General features: G+C 42.2%; 1 protein-coding gene across 2 annotated transcripts in view; it reads left to right on the top strand.

Moving 5' to 3' along the window:
* The first annotated feature begins 1238 nt into the window (after positions 1-1238).
* The window catches only part of elapor2b (endosome-lysosome associated apoptosis and autophagy regulator family member 2b), a 29117-nt gene continuing 10893 nt past the window's right edge, over positions 1239-19462 (top strand). The window contains exons 1-12 of one of the 2 annotated variants that reach the window (XM_017698941.2): positions 1239-1515; positions 7122-7242; positions 7465-7654; positions 9708-9855; positions 11199-11288; positions 11459-11564; positions 13558-13707; positions 16073-16161; positions 16252-16435; positions 17843-17971; positions 18622-18712; positions 18919-19021. In XM_017698941.2, coding sequence (XP_017554430.1) covers positions 1423-1515; positions 7122-7242; positions 7465-7654; positions 9708-9855; positions 11199-11288; positions 11459-11564; positions 13558-13707; positions 16073-16161; positions 16252-16435; positions 17843-17971; positions 18622-18712; positions 18919-19021 — 1494 coding nt within the window. In that variant the 5' untranslated portion in view covers positions 1239-1422. The remainder of the gene's footprint in view (positions 1516-7121; positions 7243-7464; positions 7655-9707; positions 9856-11198; positions 11289-11458; positions 11565-13557; positions 13708-16072; positions 16162-16251; positions 16436-17842; positions 17972-18621; positions 18713-18918; positions 19022-19462) is intronic. The other variant, XM_017698940.2, reaches the window with a different exon arrangement.

Genomic DNA, 19462 nt, shown 5'->3' with positions numbered 1-19462 from the left:
CATAGCTCAATTAATCAGACAGTAAAACCAGCGGGTTCGTTCTCAACACTTCAGTCAGCCGTTTGAGGCAGACAGGGCAATAAACTCACAGCACTGTAGCCATTTAGCTTAAATGAACATTACATCTTAATTTGTATTATAAGAGTTTTAGTGGAACCACGAACATCTTTAGATCATGAAAGGGTTCTTCAGATTGATGGAGAACATGTTGTATATGGTTCTATAGCACCAAAAGGGTTCTTCCATTGTTACAATGTTATGCTAATCACAAAAGAAGAAACCATTCTGCCACTATATAGAACCCTTTTCAAAAAGGTGCTATGTAGAACCATATGCAGCACATCTTCCATCAATCTGAAGAACCCTTTCACGATGCAAAGTACCCTTTAATCATGTCCCTATATGGTAAGTGGTCCATTTATCATATACGTGCACTTTGCAGTTCTACAGTTACACACTTTCACCCTGTTCTTTTGGTCAGGACCCCCAAAAGACCCTCACAGAGCAGGTACTATTTGGGTGCTGGGTCATTCTCAGCACTGCAGTGACACTGACGTGGTGGTGGTGTGTTAGTGTGTGTAGTGCTGGTCTGAGTGGATCAGGCACAGCAGTGCTGCAGGAGTTTTTAAACACCTCAGTGTCGCTGCTGGACTGAGAGCAGTCCACCAACCAAAAATATCCAGCCAGCAGCGTCCTGTGGGCAGCGTCCTGTGACCACTGATGAAGGACTAGAGGATGACCAACACAAACTGTGCAGCAGCAGATGAGCTGTCGTCTCTGACTTTACATCTACAAGGTGGACCGACAAGGCAGGAGTGTCTAACAGAGTGGACAGTGAGTGGACACAGTGTTTGAAAACTCCAGCAGCACTGCTGTGTCTGATCCACTCGTACCAGCACAACACACACTAACACACCACCACCACGTCAGTGTCACCGCAGTACTGAGGAAGACCCACCACCCAAATAATATCTGCTCTGTGGTGGTCCTGAATACTGAAGAACAGGGTGAAAGGGGGGGAGTATGCAGAGAAACAGATGGACTACAGTCTAACTGTAGGACTACTGAGTGCTCCTATATGGTAAAATGGACAGTGCGCGTAGAAGCAGGTGGTTTTAATGTTGTGGCTGGTAGTCGGAGCTGGAGCTTAACCAGAGCCCTGCGTGCATGTAGGTGAACTGTTTAAAGCAGTCTCCATGTGTTCTCCCCACCATTGGCGACGCCAGGCTTGCATCACGTGACGTCAGTCGCCGCCACTCAGAGCCGTTTGAGCGGCAGCAGCTTTAACGCTGAGGACACACACACACACACACACACACGGCACCGAGCTCGCACTGTACGGACACACACCCCGAGGCCGCCCATGGCGTGTTAGCCGTGCTCTCCACCTGCCGCCTGTCTTTTCTCTCCTCTCCTCAGAAGATGGAGCTCCGGCTGGCGTGTGGATGGGTGACGCTTCTCCTCTGCGCGCTCCCGCGGCTGCGCGCGGCTGGCGACCTGCCGCTGTGTCAGGAGGTAAACGGACCCCGAGATTAACGCACAATTCGTCTGTTCGCGTTCAAACCGACCATGTTGGATCCTGCGGCGGGTTTGAATCTCGTTTTGGCCCCAAATTCGTCGAAATTCAGGGCCCGTTGACCGAAATTGGCAGATAAGAAGAAGCTGTAAGCTTATTGTAACCTGAATAGCGTCAAACGTGTGGCGAGTTTGTATAATAGGCCTGTTATAGTGCTTGTAGTATTCCCACATCACTCACGCAGGCGAGTAAACAGAGCTATGGCTGTTGTTGTTGGATTAATAGCCTATAAAGCCAGGGTGCTATCATATGATGACGAAACGCAGCTGACCAATCAGGTAAGAGTCCGAGCACAGCCGCTGTTTACGCCGTATGGACCCTCTTAGGGTCAGCACTGCAAACTGAGGGTGAATTGTTTGTGAAGGCAGGTGAAAATGGGCTTAAACGTGGGATAAACACGATTAAAAAGATGGTTCTTCAAGGGTTCTTTAGTAAAGCAGTGGATCTGTATAGAACCATGAGTTCTGTGTAGAACCATCTCGTGCTTAAATGGTGATGGGGAACGTGTTTATGGTTCTGTGTAGAACCTTCAAGCTGTGGTTCTCTGTAGAGCCGTAGGTTTTGTATACAACCACTTAGTGCCTAAATGGTTCTTTGCATGCTGAGATGGTTTTTCAGATCGATGGGAACTGTGTTCATGTTTCTGCTCAGAACCTCAAAGCAGTGGTTCTCTATGGAACCACGAGGTCGATATAGGACCTGTATATAGAACCGATATAGAACATGCTCAAAGGTTTCTTTGCATGGTAAATTGGGTCTTCAGATTGATGGAGAGTGTGCTGTGTTTGGTTAGACCTAGCACCAGAAAGGGTTCTGATATTGTCAGAATGTCAAGCTTGTAACAAAAGCAGAACCATTTTTCATGCTTTATAGAACCATTTTCAAAAAGGTTCTAGATAGAAGCATAAACATGTTCTCTATCAATATGAAGAGTCATTTCACCAAGCAGAGAACCATTTAAGCAGATGTTTCTACAACTCCAATTCCAATGAAGTTGGGACGTTGTGTAAAACATCAATTAAAACAGAATATGATGATTTGCAGATCCTGTGTCAGTGCCCATGGCAGGGGTAACTCGCACGTCTGTGAAGGCACCATTAATGCTGAAAGGTACATGCAGGTTTTGGAGCAACATCTGCTGCCATCCAAGCAACGTCTTTTTCAGGGACATCCCTGCTTATTTCAGCAAGACAATGCCAAGCCACATTCTGCATGTGTTACAACAGCGTGGCTTCATAGTAAAAGAATGCGGGTACTAGACTGGCCTGCCTGCAGTCCAGACCCGTCTCCCATTGAAAATGTGTGGTGCATTATGAAGCGCAAAATACGACAACGGAGACCCCGGACTGCTGAGCAGCTGAAGCTGTACATCAGGAAAGAATGGGAAAGAATTCCACCTACAAAGCTTCAATAATTAGTGTCCTCAGTTCACTTATTGAGTGTTAAAAGGAAACGTGATGTAACACAGTGGTAAACACGCCCCTGTCCCAACGTCTTTGGAACGTGTTGCAGGCATCAAATTCAAGAGTGAATATTTGCAAAAAACAATAAAGTTTATCTGTTTGAACTTTAAATATCTTGTCTTTGTAGTGTATTCAATTTAATATAGGTTGAAAAGGATTTGCAAATCATCGTATTCTGTGTTTATTTATGTTTTACACAATGTCCCAACTTCACTGGAATTGGGGTTGTACATAGAGCTCATGGTTCTATAGAGAACCATTGCTTTAAGGCTTTTAACAGATTCCATTCCCTTTACCATTGAAGAACCATCTTTTTTAAGTGTGTACCTGTTGATGATAGTGAGGTCAGTAGCTCAGTACGCTCTGGATACACGTGGTGAGCTGTAAGTACGTCTGTATTCACAGCAGTGCTCCGAGATTTAAGTGATATGAATTGTGATATTGATTCAGTTCTGAAGGGAATAGACATACAGTCTGTTCCATAGTCTGAAGGAGTGGGTCAGGTAAGGTTAAGGTCTTTCACAGGAATATGTGCCGCCAGGGCCAAGCATTAGGCCTCATTTAATATCTGTCCAGATTTACACTGGGTCCAAAAGGTATCTGGACACTTTAACACATGCAGTCATTCCTTATAAGGAATAACTGATCAACTGATCCAATTTCTTTACAGCCAAATTGACCATGAATTTTGTAGCCAATTTTTATTCGCTGTTAAAGCTCACTGCGTGGGCTAAAAGAGTGTCTAGCACATTTCCAGTACTTTCTGTTAGTTTCCTTTTTTATCAGTTGTTTTTTTTTTTCAAATCTGTCAATAACATAATTCAAATAAAATGCTACATCGAAAGTATGAGGCAGCTGGCTTTTTAGAAAATTAGCCCTCTATTTGGTACAAGAGTAGCAGCGTTTAGTTACAGTGCGCTGTAAAAAATAATGGGGCTCATTCACCAACTGTTCTTGAGAAGAAATGTCTTCTTAAAACCCACTTACACAGTTTTCACAAAGATTTACCACTGTTTACTTATTTGGGATTTGTTCTCAGGTAAGAACAGAATCTACACACACTCAAGAGCACAAATGTGCAAAACCTTCTGTGGATTAAGAACATCATGAATCTGATGTAGGCCTTTTTTTTAGGACCTTTCTCAAGAACACATTTAAGACCAAACTTAGGAAGATATTAGGGAACGAGGCGCAATGTTTGTAATGTAAAATGTGGTTGCTGTAAGGTTTTGACTTCAAATAGTAATTTGTACTTTACGTTGTTCACTTATTATATAAGGCTCAGTTATTTTATTTAATTTTTTTATTTTAATGCGCCAGGTTTCTAACTTATTGAGTCAAAACATTTACCCAGCCTTGCTGATCTTATTTACCTCATAAAATTGCAACAGAAATCGGCCAAAAAACAATTAATTGGCTGATAGATGATTGTGTGTTTGGAGCAAAAATCTTAGCCGTTTCCAATCGCGCATCCCTGTTTGGTACATTTGAATGAAGTTCTTTAGCTTACTTCAAAGTTTCGGAGATAAACACTTTGAGTACAACATAAAACTGGTGGCAGACCTTTTGACTTTTTGGAGGTCCAGCCAGAGCTTGTGTTCATTGGTTGGATCATGAAATCATGAAGAAGTGTTCAAAGGCATTTTGTATTCAAGCCTGCAGGCGTCTCCACAGAAATCACTCAAATAGTAAAAATCCGAAACATACCAGCTTTCTGACTTTTCCCAAAAAAAAAGACAATCTTGGAATGGTATATATGAAATAAATGCCAATTGCTGTTTTGCTTCCTAGCGCAATGAACTTGGTCTGTTGGACTCATTATTGTCTTTTTAAATCAATACAGCCATGTGTGATCTAAAAATACCAGATGTTTAAAATATCACAAGTGGCCAGTGTAGGGTTCTCCTTTAGCTGCTGTAGCCAGTCAGCAGCTTGTCCATGTTGTCCACACACACACACACACACACACACACACACACACCCAAACACACAAACACACACACACACACACAGCCCAACACGTGTAATATAAATGTGTTGGGGGTGAACAGTGTGATGGCACTGAAAACGTGTTATTTTATATGTTCTTCACTGAAAATGAGCAAAGTAATAATAAATAGCATTGTTTTTTCTTTTGGTACACATTGAAAATGGGTCACCCAGACCTGAACACCACACAAGGGTTAATACATTTTGAATTGAGACAAAGTTCAAATAAAATTTAAGATCATTATTGACATTTACTCTCCTTTTGTCTCTCTTTCCTGGGTCATATGTTGGGGGTGGGGGAGGGCAGGGCCACCAGCAGGTGCACTGCAGAGTTAAATGCTCGCATCATTTCATGGTGTGTCATAACCAAGCATTTCCAACAGAGCAGCACCTGCCTCTGTGTAAGCTGTGTGGCTCTGAAGAAAGAGGAGAAAGCCATTAGCAGGGCTGTTGCCATTTAGCTTTGTTAGGCACTGCTAATGACTGCCTGAACTGCCTACGAACCGTTTGTTATCATGTTACGATTAATGATTTCTCTGTGTAGCCTCTTCTCTTTTAAGCAGAACTGGTATTTTCATGCTGGGTAGACCATCATCTTCATATATCGCCATCCACAAATATAAACCCCAGTTTCCCATTCAGAGAAGTGTGTCATGCTTGTCAGTGGCTTTTGTCCAAAAAGCCCCGCTTGTATGCTGTTGGAAGTGTTCATGGGCCTTGCAGAGGAGGAGAACATATTTCCAGTGTGTGTTTTACAGGAGGGAACGCTGATTAGCATGACAAAGCTCAGCCTTATCTCCCTACACTCGCTCATACACACAGCGCAGTGTGTGTGGCAGCAAGGTGCTCTGTGGCCTCATTATCTTGGGCAGTTATCAGTTGAAGTCAAGCTCCAATTCATTGCCATTCACATACTGGCTGACAGAAGAGAGGGATTGTCATGACAACAGTCGCAAGGCTCTTAGTGGTCTCCCTGGTGATTATGGATGAGCAGAAGTCAGAGAAAGTGACTGTCCCTCACCCCTTTCTCAAAGAGAGTGTACAAATCCAGACTGTCCAACTGGCTCACTCCTTTTGGCCAGTATTGACTATGTCAATTTATTGACTCTTATGTTGTCTGGCTTGGTGAGAAATCTTAGTTTATGAAGTGCTTCCCATGTATGCTAGTTTTTGATGTGTGCTGCAAGTCCTTCTGGGCGTGGATGAGATGGATTATATATTATCTGACAGTATAGCAGTATTGGGATCACAGAGTAGCATTGCTTTTCAATTCTAATGGTTTCTGTTGATAATATAGCTTACTTAACTGCAATGTACACTACATTTAAAAGTTTGGAATCACTGTTTTGTAGGGATGCGTTGACAGGAATTGTGGACAGATGCTAATACCCAGTAATTTTTATGTACATGCCTGGCGTGGCAGACACATATTTATAAAATGAATATTTATAAAACTGGGAAACTGCGATTAGATTCACCTAAATTATACGATGTATTTTTTAGGGTTTCATATGAAGTAAAATAATTTAAAAAAATGCAGACACTTTAGCACATTAGTCCTGCATCAATAAAAGGGCTCTGTTCCTCCACAATACAGTAAACATGTCAATGATCAGGGGTTTGATTCTGTATATCAGTGACCATCTCCTTGTTTCTACGCTCATTGTCCATTTTATCAGCTCCACTTACTCTATAGCTGCACTTTGTAGTTCTGCAAAGTAAATTTGTTACCCTCTTTTACCCTGTTCTTCAGTGGTCAGGACCCCCATGGACCCTCACAAAGCAGGCACTATTTGGGTGGTGGATCATTCTCAGCACTGCAGTGACACTGATGTGGTGGTGGTGTGTTAGTGTGTGTTGTGCTGGTACAAGTGGATCAGACACAGCAGTGCTGCTCAGTGTCACTGCCGGACTGAGAATAGTCCACCAACCAAAAGTATCCAGTCAACAGCGTCCTGTGGGCAGCGTCCTGTGACCACTGATGTAGGATGAGTGGATGACCAACACAAACTGTGCAGCAGCAGATGAGCTATATAGAGTATATATTTTTGTTATTGTGACCAGTGACCATCACTGCTGTCTGTGTCTTCCAGACAGACTACTACTTTGAGTATACGGAGTGTGACAGTACAGGCTCACGCTGGAGAGTGGCTATTCCTCACAGACAGGGCAGCTGCAGTGGCCTACCGGAGCCTGTCAGAGGCACTGACTGCAGTAAGTCATAAGCTGTGTGTGTGGTAGAGAATATATGATATGGAGCCAAGCCAAGTTTGATTTATACCAGCAATAAATCGAGTATGTATGTGTGCCTGTTACAGTTCTGCATAAATTAAATCAGTGTGATGTATAGCACTTTATTACCAAGCTGTAACTCATACAGTAACGTAATATGTTTAAATATTTTACATTGTTTGGCTCTGTCTGTGTCTTTCATAGCCTTCTCCTGTGAGGCAGGAGAGTTTTTGGAAATGTCCTCTCAGCAGTGCACAGCTTGTGCTGCAGGCTCCTATTCGCTGGGGAGCGGCGTGCGCTTTGACCAATGGGACTCCATTCCTGCTGGATTTAGTAGCCTGGCAACCTACATGGAGCCTGAGGGATCTGGGGATGAATCTCTGTCCTGTAACAAGTGAGTTAACTTGAAATTACCATGAAAAAGTTAGCACAGGCTGATGTTTTCTGGGGTGGGCAGTATGTCAATATTTTGTCAGTATCAGTATCGTTTTTCTTATCATGATGCAGAGTACGCTTTTGTCAGTTTATTTCAGCATGTCATTAATATTTAAAGAACATTGACCAGCTGCAAAGACAGCAGAGTATTTCCTGTTTAATTTAGTGTAGCAGAGAATATGAAATGTTATACAGTAATCCTTATATTCATTGCTTTGCACTACTAGCCTGTTTTGTCTACATCAAAATATTGTTTATTGCTAGAATTTACTGCGATACACTATTATTATTATTATATTATTATTATTATTTTTTAATTATTTTATTATTATTGTGGAATCCTTTTTGGTGTTATATAGATCCATTTTTAAACAACCATATACAGCAGATTATATTTTAAATTGCCCATATACAACAAGTTTTCCATCATAGAGAAGAACCATTAAGTCATGCAAAAAAACATTTAAACACAAAAATCGTTACTCGATTGCTCACCGTTCTGTGTGTAACCAATTACTTACTGAAGAATTTCTTTTTAAGGGTTTAGTTGTCAGACAACATGAATACGTGTAACATGAACATGTGCACTGCAATGCAGTGATATCTTGGCAAGCTAAATCTTCAACTATGCTAAAAATATCTTTAAAATCTTAAAACTAGCAAAACTATGGAATATTCCTCATTTTGATATTGTTGTAAGAACTATATGAGAACTACAAGAAATCGCCAACTTTCTGCAGAGTCAATCGCTACAGACCTCCAAACTTCATGTGGCCTTCAGATCAGCTCAAGAACAGCATAGAGAGCTTCATGGAATGGGTTTCCATGGCTGAGCAGCTGCATCCAAGTCTTACATCACCAAGCACAATGCAAAGCGTCGAATGCAGTGGTGTAAAGCACCGCCACTGGACTCTAGAGCAGCAGAGACGTGTTCTCTGGAGTGATGAATCACACTTCTCTATCTGGCAATCCGATGGATGAGTCTGGGTTTGGCGGTTGCCAGGAGAACGGTACTTGTCTGACTGCATTGTGCCAAGTGTAAAGTTAGGTGGAGGGGGGATTATGGTGCGGGGTTGGTTTTCAGGAGGTCAATGAAAGGAACTTTTCATTGAAAAGTTTTTGGGAGATTTTGGACAATTTCGTCCTCCCAACTTTGTGGGAACAGTTTGGGGACGGCCCCTTCCTGTTCCAACATGACTGCACAGCAGTGCATAAAGCAGGTCCATAAAGACATGGATGAGCCAGTTTGGTGTGGAAGAACTTGACTGGCCTGTACAGAGTCCTGACCTCAACACGACCGAACACCTTTGGGATGAATTAGAGCGGAGACTGTGAGCCAGGCCTTCTCATCCAACATCAGTGTCTGACCTCACTAATGCGCTTTTTTTAAGGTGATTTTTTCTAGTCAAAGTTGTTATTATTCTGTTGGCAGATTATATTGCTTGTTTCAAAACAAGAAAATTATCTTTATTATTTCCAGAGAAAACCAAAATGACTTGTAAGACACTTTCACTAGATTAAATGACTTAAGTAAAAAAATTAATAAGTTATATGATCATATACTACAGTCTGAAAAAATTAAATATGAAATATTTCAAATAGATTTAAGATGATTTCCCCTGCCAAGATACAATTATTTTCATTGTGGTGGACAGAATGTTCTGAAAATGAATGCAGTAAAGGCTTAAAAATACTTTTTGTTTTTTGTTTTAGTAATGTGGATCCTCTTCTACCAACTGATTCTTACATTTATTATTTGTACTAGTTTGCGTTGAGTATTGTTTTGTTCTCATCTTGCTCCCAGCACTACCTGTTAGCCAATCAGAGTTTGTTTGATTCACAGCTCTTCAGATTTGCACAATGCAGAGTTGAGATTTTGGGGGTCTGCATATTTTGTGCATGTCTAAAGCTACACTTATCCCTGATGCCCTGTGCAGAAATAGAAATCTGCCCTCAGTAGCTCTCAGTTCTTTTACTTACTGCTGTATGTGTCTGTCTGTCTGTCTGTGCAGTTCGTCATGGACACCTCAGGGAACTCACCTGGAGTCGAACCGGGACGAGTGCACGGTATCACTGGTGTATGCGGTTCACCTGATGAAACAGGGTTCAGTTTCTTTCGACTATCAGTATGTCGACAACAATGTCTTCTTCGAGTTCTTTGTGAGTCAGAATGCTCTTTCATCAGCTCTATATGCTCAATACAGATCATTACCTCCTTTATTTATTGGGGAAGAGATTTTATAGGTTATAAGGATATTTTTACTAGACGCTATTAGACATACCTACCTTGTTGAAATGCACAGAAAAACCCCAGCAGCACTGCTGTGTCTGATCCACTCAGACCAGCGCAGCACACACTAACACACCACCACCACCACATTAGTGTTACTGCAGTGCTGAGAATGATCCACCACCCAAATAGTACCTGCCCTGTGAGAGTCCATGGGGGCCTTGACCACTGAAGAACAGGGTAAAAGGGGGCTAACAAAGTATCAGAGAAACAGTTGGACTACAGTCTGTAACTGTAGAACTACGACGTGCTCCTGTAGAGTAAGTGGAGCTGATAAAATAGACAATGAGCCTAGAAACAAGGTCATAATGTTATGCCTGATTGGTGTCCCATTGCTACAGCCACAATGCCCAGTGTTGGAAGGAGTGGTGTAAAGCACGCTGCCACTGGACTCCAGAGCAGTGGAAAAGCTTTCTATGAAACGATGAGTCACGCTTCTCTATCCTTCAGTCTGATGGACATGTCTGGGTTTGGTGAACACCAGGAGAACACTACCTGCCTGACTGCATTGTGCCTAGTGTAAAGTTTTGTGGTTTCTGTGCTTCCAACTTTGTGGGAACAGTTTGGGGTCCTTTTCTGCTCCAGCATGACTGAGCCCCAGTGCACAAAGCTCTGACCTCAACCCCATCCAACACCTTTGGAAGGAGATTGCAAGCCAGGCCTTCTAGCATCAGTGTCTGACCTCACAAATGCTCTTCTGGATGAATGGGCAAAAATTTCCACAGAAACACTCCAGTGGAAGCTGTTAGAGCTGCAACAGGACCATTTTAGTGCCAAGGGATTTAGATTGGGATGCCACAAAAGCTCATGTAGGTGTCTGAATATTTTTGTCCTTATAGTGTATCTTGTAGAGAGACAGTAGCTCACATTTTTCTGTGTGGTTTATGTTAGTCATTGTCATCAAAGTCATCCATGGTCACTGTGACCTCAGGAACTCAGGAACTGTTTGCTGGACACTTTTGGGTGGTGGACTGATTTCAACCCAGTAGTGATGTGCAAGTATCTCAGCAAAGCTGCTGTGCCTGAGACACTTACTGCTAACATGCCCCTACCATGTTGGTGTCAATACTTTGTTGAGAATGGTCCATCACCCTACAAGTGCATATGATAAATGTACCTGATAAAATAGCTAGGCTGTAGTTCAGGGTGTACCTAATAAACTGGTGGCTTAGTGTATTTACATACTAACAGTAGATCCTGTGCCTTTTTCCAGATTCAGAATGACCAGTGCCAGGAAATGGACCAGACAGCAGACCAGAAGTGGATCAAACTCACCTCTAATGGTGAATGGGGAACACATACGGTCAGTGAGCTTTCTTTCTTAACTGATTTAGAAACTCAGGGATGTAAACTTTCTCAGCTATTCACAATTCCCAGATGTATGAATGGAAGCTTATTGTGTCAACGCTGATATTTACAATTGTGTATCTATGTATATTTGTGTGCCTGTACTAAGTATGTTTCCTACTGTAGGTGAATCTGAAATCAGGCACTAATATTTTGTATTGGAGGACGACAGGCATCTTGCTGGGAGGGAAACCTGTGAAGCCCGTCCTGCTGAAAAATATTCAGATTGAAGGTGCGAGAGATATGAGTCACTTATTTTTTGTGTCGGTCAGAGTGCTTTCAGCATATTTTAATGTGGAATGATGGTTCTTTAAGGGTTCTTAAGTAAAGAAAATTGTTCTGTGTAGAACCATAAACACTCAAAGAACCCTCTGCATGATTTAAGGGTTCTTTGCATTGTAAAAGGGTTTTAAAGTTGATGGAGAATGTGCTGTAGATTGTACTATTCTGATGGGCCTTTTTGAAAAGGGTTCTATATAGCACAAAAAAGGGTTCTGCTGTTGTTACGATGTCAAGCTTGTGCTCCATAGAACTCTTTTCAAAAGAGTGCTATGCCCATCTACAGCACATTCTCCATAATCATGCAGAGGGTTTTTTGAGCATTTTCTTTACTAAAGAGCCTTTGAACAACCATCATTAAGTGTAGAGAAATGTAAGGATTTCTTTGCATTGGTGGTGATAGGAGCCAGAGGATCTGATGCCTACAACACAAATATAACCATTTTATTTACTATTCAAAACACAAAACAACCAGTGAACCTACAGGTCTTTTCAATGTTTTTTTTGAGTGGTCTTAGTAAGTAAATCTGGAAAAATACATTTTCTTTGGGTACTATTTGCTTCAAAATGCCCCGCATTTATCACTCCCTCATGAATATATATACACTATATTGCCAAAAGTATTCGATCATCTGCCTTCACACCCATATGAACTTGAGTGACATCCTATTCTTAATCCATAGGGTTTTATATGATGCCGGCCCACCCTTTGCAGCTATAACAGCTTCAACTGTTCTGGGAAGGCTTTCCACAAGGTTTAGGAGTGTGTTTATGGGAATTTTTGACCGTTCTTCCAGAAGCGCATTACTGAGGTCAAACACTGATGTTGGACGAGAAGGCCTGGCTCACAGTCTTCGCTCTAATTCATCATTGAGGTCAGGACTCTGTGCAGGCCAGTCAAGTTCTTCCACACCAAGTTCACTCATCTTTATGGACCTGCTTTGTGCAGTGGTGCACAGTCATGTTGGAACAGGAAGGGGCCGTCCCCCAAACTGTTCCCACAAAGTTGGGAGCATGAAATTTTCCAAAATCTCTTGGTGCTGAAGCATTAAGAGTTCCTTTCACTGAAACTAAGGGTCCGAGCCTGACTCCTGAAAACCAACCGCACACCATAATCCCCCCTCCCCCAAACGTTACACTTGGCACAATGCAGTCAGACAAGTACCGTTCTCCTGGCAACCGCCAAACCCAGACTCGTCTATCAGATTGCCAGATGGAGAAGTGTGATTAGCCACTCCAGAGAACATGTCTCCACTGCTCTAGAGTCCAATGGATCTGCTTTACACCTCTGCATTCGACACTTTGCATTGTGCTTGGTGATGTGAGGTTTGGATACAGTTGCTTGGCTATGGAAACTCATTCCATGAAGCTCTCTATGTTGTTCTTGAGCTGATCTGAAGGCCACATGAAGTTTGGAGTTCTGTAGTGATTGACTCTGCAGAAAGTCGGCAACCTCTGCGCACTATGCGCCTCAACATCCGCTGACCCCACTCTGCCATTTTACGTGGTTGACCACTTCGTGGCTGAGTTGCTGTCGTTCCCAATCGCTTCCACTTTGTTATAATACCACTGACAGTTGACTGTGGAATATTTAGTAATGAGGAAATTTCATGACTGGACTTGCACAGGTGGCGTCCAATCATGGTACCACACCTGAATTCACTGAGTTCCTGAGAGCGACCCATTCTTTCACTAATGTCTGTAGAAGCAGTCTGCAGGCCTAGGGGCTTGGTTCTATACACCTGTGTCCATGGAAGTGATTGGAACACCTGAATTCAGTGATTTGGATTATGTCTTAATAATATAACTGTATTTAAATCTTGAAAATTGGTATCCCTCCTTAATGGCTTTAGCATGTGTGTTACTATTTATCAAAGCGATGTAAGTGTGCATAAGAGAGACTAACCAGGATTATTTACTGTCAATTCTGTGTGTGGTGTTTGCAGGTGTGGCGTACACCTCTGAATGTTTCCCTTGCAGACCAGGTACCTTCAGTAAAACCCCAGGCTCCTCATCCTGTGATCTTTGTCCCAGGAACACCTACTCCAACAAAGGAGCCAGCTCCTGCACACCCTGCCCAGAGGCGCAGTACTCAGGTACACACACATGCACATCAAGCTGACTGTCAAAACTGCCATAAACTGACCATCAAGTTTGAGGACTCCTAGCTTTTGCTTTTCAAAACATTTATAATAGTGAGCCTGTTTTTGTCTGTAGCTGTTTGACTTTTCAAAAAAGGAAAAAACAACCGATAGAAGTGCTACCTGGGAAGTGATACCATACCACACACATTGTATCCACTAGTTGTGATGTCAGGACTCATTAGTACTGGTGTTTGTTTTCAATTGCACTATAAGTTTAAACCACCAAGATTTGAAAAAATGCACTTTTAACTAAGGGAGGGCAATATGACAATATTTTATTATCAATGTGTAATGGTGGGGAGCGATGATGAGGCGAACGCATGTGCAAAGACAAGCAAGATTTATTTGGGGCAAATCCAGGGTCATGGTCATAACAGTCCAGGTTCAGGGAGCTAACACAGATAGAGCAGGGAACAGACATAACGAGGAACACAGGATAAACACAACGGAGAAACACCAAATAATATCCAACACTTTAAACAAATCAAACAGTACATATACTTCAAACAAAGACCAGCGCTAGACTAAGGAAAACACAGGGCTTAAATACAACAGGGAAAAACAAGGGTTCACAAGACACAGGTGGTAAACACATATTAGTTAATATTAATATTAGTAGAAAAAAACAAAAACTGGCAAGATGGCTGCACAAGAAACTTTTCTCTGTTAAAAAAATTATGATAACCATTGTATTAATTTAGTGTAATGTCATTTCAGTGTATCATGGTCCTTTTTTCATAACAAGCAAGAAAATCGCTAATAATATGCTGATGTCTCAGTAGCTAGCTAGTTAAATTTCCCGTTCCACCTTAAATGGTGCAGTATTGACATTCTGGTGCCTTAGGCATCAGAAATGCAGTGCCATTTAAGGTGGAATGGGAAAATTTGAACAAGACGCTAGCAAACAGCTGACCTCAGCTTCATATCACTGAAGAATTAGGGGTGGGTGATAATAAATAATTGTCGTATCCCCCTCTTTGAAGGCATGTGATGCCCTAAACGTAACTAAAGTGTAGCAATGAGGTTGCTTTACAATCCTCTGCTATCACTGCAGACAGGGTTGCTTACAGAGCACCGCTAGCAGCCTGTTAATGAAGTCATGTTCTTTTTATTTGAGGGTCCCATTTTATAGGGGAGGATTTCAACCACTACCATTTGTAAATCAGTTCCATGGGGCAAGGAGACAATCGAAAACAAGGGGTAGGGGTCAAATAAGAAATAGGATTGGGCCTAAAGGTCATGATAATATTGTGTATCGCACAAATATCCTCAGGTACTGTGGTACTATATCGCCTACTTCTGCTTTTAACAGTAATTTGGAAAAAGAAAACTGTGCCAGCTCTTCATACCAAGTGTGATGATAGCCTGGGTGGGGCTGAGTCACTCTGACTGGGAAGCCCAACAAGAGCTCAAGAACATACACACAGACACTAGCAAAAAAAGTAGCCTCATTTGGCATGCTCACTAATTTACATCACTCTCACCACTTTCTAGTACAGTGGTTCTCAAACCAGTCCTCAGGGCCCTCCTAGAGAGTCCACATATTTGCTCTATCAGTATTTGTTGGGAGCTGGGCTTGAACAAAAAAGTCCATGTGGTGGGCCCTGAGCTTGAAAGTGAGTGCTTTAATGTGAGCCCTTCTCCCTGCCAGTCTGAAATAGTGTCAGTGCTCCCCTCTGGTTCTCAGCCATCTCTTCATTGGATTGCATTTACATTTACATTTATGGCATTTGGCTGACGCTCTTATCCAGAGCGACTTACAATTTGATCATTTTACACAGGCAGGCCAAGGCGGTGTTAGGAGTCTTGCCCAAGGACTCTTATTGGTATAGTGTATGGTGCTTACCCAGGTGGGGATTGAACCCCAGTCTACAGCATAGAAGACAGAGGTGTTAACCACCTCACTATCCCAACCACATTTAATTGTACTTAATTGCATTGAATTTATCCTATTATGTGGAGCTTAATAGATGCCTATAGATGAGTTGGACCAATCAGAAGCAAGCAAATACCTATATGCTTTGAACACAACAACACAACCACAACTGTCTGGTAGAACAGTGGTACATGTACTCAAGTCTCAACCCAGGAAAAATGGATGTGCTGGCCTTCTGAGGCCTTGGCCTTAATTTATTGAAAATACTTGCAATTTAAATCACAGCATTCAGTCATGTGAGGTAATAATGTAATAATAATATAATAGTGAAAAATTATGCTGAAAGTTTTGCTAAACTTTTCCATCCTGTTTGTTTGCATATAAGTGCTTTCATGCTGGAGAGTGTGCTGTAAGTGATATTTGACTGTCCTTGTGTTTTAGAGGAAGGCTGGGCAGAGTGTAAGGAGAGGCCTCCATGTTCAGAGAAAGATTACTTTCAGATCCACACCGCCTGCGACAGCAACGGCAAAGTAAATGGCACTAATAAGCAAATACAGACGCAAAACAGGTTTATTCTTTACCTGTACTCTGACATTTTCACGGGTGCTGTATCATTTCAGACACAAGTGTTGTATCGATGGGTGGAACCAAAGGTCTGTGTGGAAGACAATGTAACAGGAGCAGTAACGCTGCCCCCCTCAGGAGAGAAGGAGGACTGCCCACCCTGTAACCCAGGCTTCTACACACACAACTCCTCCACCTGCCTGCCCTGCCCACCTGGGACGTTCTCCGACGGCATCACAGGTGCTGACACACATTTAATCCATGCGCTGCATGTATTATATGGTTTATAGACACCTGATTTGATCAAAGATGCATGGATAGATTTTTCATTCTTTCTTTCTGTGCAAACATCATCCAAAAAATACCTGGAGAATTCTGTGCCCTTCCTGGATCGGGGCCTTGTCGTGGCGGAAGGGCTTGTGTGGTCTAGGGAACTTCAGAAATAAGTCGTTGGGAGCAATATGCTCCTGGTAGGGTCTCCCAGGGCGAACAGGTCTGGAATGAAGACCCAGACTAACACGATCCAAAAAACCCACCATGAAAAACAGGCACAGAATACCATGTACCCTGCACGGGATAGGGTCACCGGGACCTGGTGGTGAAGAGGGAGCTGAGCCATAAGGCAAAGCTCTCTGTTTACAGGTCGGTCTACATCCCGACCCTCACCTATGGTCATGAGCTGTGGGTAATGACTGAAAGAACGAGATTGTGAATACAAGCGGCGGAAATTAGCTTTCTTCGCAGGGTGGCAGGCTACATTCTGTTTGATAGGGTGAGGAGTTCGGCCATCCAGGAGGAGTTCGGAGTAGAGCTGCTACTCCTCCGCATTGAGAAGAGCCAGCTGAGGTGGTTCGGGCATTTGATTCCGGTGCCCCCTGGACACCTCCCGGTGGGGGTCCTAGGACCCGCTGGAGGGATTACATCTCCAAGTTGGCCTGGGAGCAGCTTGGGGTCCTTGGGAATGAGCTGGAAGAAGTTGCGGTGGACAGGGTCATCTGGGATTCTCGGCTCTCCGAACTGCTACCGCAAGCCTATCTGGATTAAGCAGTTAACGACGATGATGATGAATTCTGTGCACAGCTGATCATTCACTGCAACAAAGATTTCCTTTAATAAAATAGTTTGGCCAAAAAACATTTTTACAGAATTTTCCCTTTATCCCAGATGTAAACATTTAGCCGAAGATGTGTTTTGTGACTGAAGTTCTTCTTAAGGAAAAGAATAGAGATGAGTTCTGGCTTTAGGATGCAACCTAGTGTTGTTTTTAGCTACAGAGCATAGTTTTGTCTGTTCTTATAGCTAATGGCATTTTATACAGTGTCAGAAACTGCATAAGCAAGGCTATTTGAGATTACCTAACAAGTTAAAAGCAGATGTGAATTGATTGAGGTCTGCAGTTTGAACAGTTCTACTGTCATGGCTACAAGCTTCCATTGTGTTTTATTAATATTAAATTTGTTTCTCCAGTTTTAAACTAAAGAAGTCAAATTTAGACTCCAAACACAGATTGAGAACATTTGGGAAGATTTATGTGAACTTGATTTCTCACTTTAGCTATTTATTTTACTCTTGCAGTGAATATGTGAGGTACTTACTGACCTGCTATGTGGTCGTTGTGTAATGAGCCAACCTACTATTTATGTCCAGACTGCCAAGCGTGTCCTGCAGGGACGGAGCCATCACTGGGGTACGAGTACAAGTGGTGGAACATTTTACCCAGAAATATGAAAACTTCCTGTTTCAATGTGGGAAACTCCAAATGTGATGACATGAATGGTAAGAAGAAATACTCTGAGCTAAACAACTAGTATAGTAGCAAAAAGTAAAAAAATCAATGTTCAAAATATCATATTTTGACATTTAATCAGTTGGAAACCACAAAACATGGGGAACATGGGAACATTTACTTAGGGTTAATGCTTAGTGTCAGACTTCTGAGAGGGTTCAGATACAGTTTAGAGCTACAGTGGTGCTTGAAACATTGTGAAATCTTTAGAATTTTGCTGCTCACAGATGTGTCTAATATTTTTGCTCATTTGTTTAATTTGGTTGTTTTTGTCTACTAGGATTTGTGTGAAAATCAGATGAAGTTTTAGGTCAAATGTAGCAGAAATATAGAAAATTCTAAAGGGTTCACAACCTTTCAAGCACAACTGTATATTTGGTTTAATATATGAGTCAGTTCAGTTTCAATGTGGTTTATAGCTCAGTTGTGCTGTTCTGTAAGACTGCTGTTCATTTATCTTTTTGTGAGCCAAACCATCTGTGCAAATTAGAGCATAATTATAGAATCAAGACAGTTTTAACTCATAAAATACATCAAATCAAATCTTAACGGGTTGAAAATACGGGTTTCGAATGTGAAAATATTGTTAAACTGTGTTAGTGGGTCTCTAGCTGATTACTTACCGTGAGTCTGTGTTCAGGCTGGGAGGTAGCTGGGGACCACATCCGCAGTGGAATCGGAGGTTCTGATAACGATTATCTCATCCTGACTCTACGAGTGCCTGGTTTTAAGTGAGTCTGAATCTTCTTTGTGTGAGGATGAAACAAAGCCCTTGCGAAGTGTAGCTCATTGAAATGTTTTAAATTGTTAAAATGGGCCAAGTACATTGTCACACAATGTTTGAACCAAAAGTGCTAGAAGCCCTGCTGCTGTTGTTTGCAAGCCCATCTTGTGCCAACATGCATTCACTGTTCCCTTCTCACTGTCGCTTTCTCAGACTCCCGACGTCTGTAGCGGGGGTGACAGCCAGCGAGTTTGGCAGAATTACATTTGTCTTTGAGACCATCTGCAGCGCAGACTGTGAACTCTACTTTATGATGGTAAGCTCATTGTGCGTCGTGAAATTGATACGCACTTTTGTTTGTTCGCCTCATTGTTTAGTGAAGGTTGGAATTAGCTGTTAAAGGTATATGATGAATATTTGATTAGTTGGTCATATCCAGGCAACGTAACTCAGCAATGCGTTGTGGTAATGATCTTACCTGAGGAAAGACAGGCGGTGTGTAATGATCAGTTGTAAAAGCAGAGAAGTAATTAGGGTAAAAGATAGCTTACAAATTATACGGATGGACTTGACCTCTGGTGGTAAGTGGACCTGATAAAATGGACAGTGAGTGTACCTACAAAGAGGTGTAACTCATGAAGTAGCTGTGTGTGTGTGTGTATGTCGCTGTTGTCGGAACAAAACCTTGTATCTCCAAAATGATAACTTTACATTAGAAAGAAAAAAATATCCTTTACTTTGAATGTAAGTCCATGGA

This window comes from Pygocentrus nattereri, chromosome 1 (genome assembly GCF_015220715.1).
Source record: "Pygocentrus nattereri isolate fPygNat1 chromosome 1, fPygNat1.pri, whole genome shotgun sequence".
Taxonomy (NCBI): Eukaryota; Metazoa; Chordata; class Actinopteri; order Characiformes; family Serrasalmidae; genus Pygocentrus; species Pygocentrus nattereri.
This window is presented reverse-complemented; position numbering and strand designations above follow the sequence as displayed.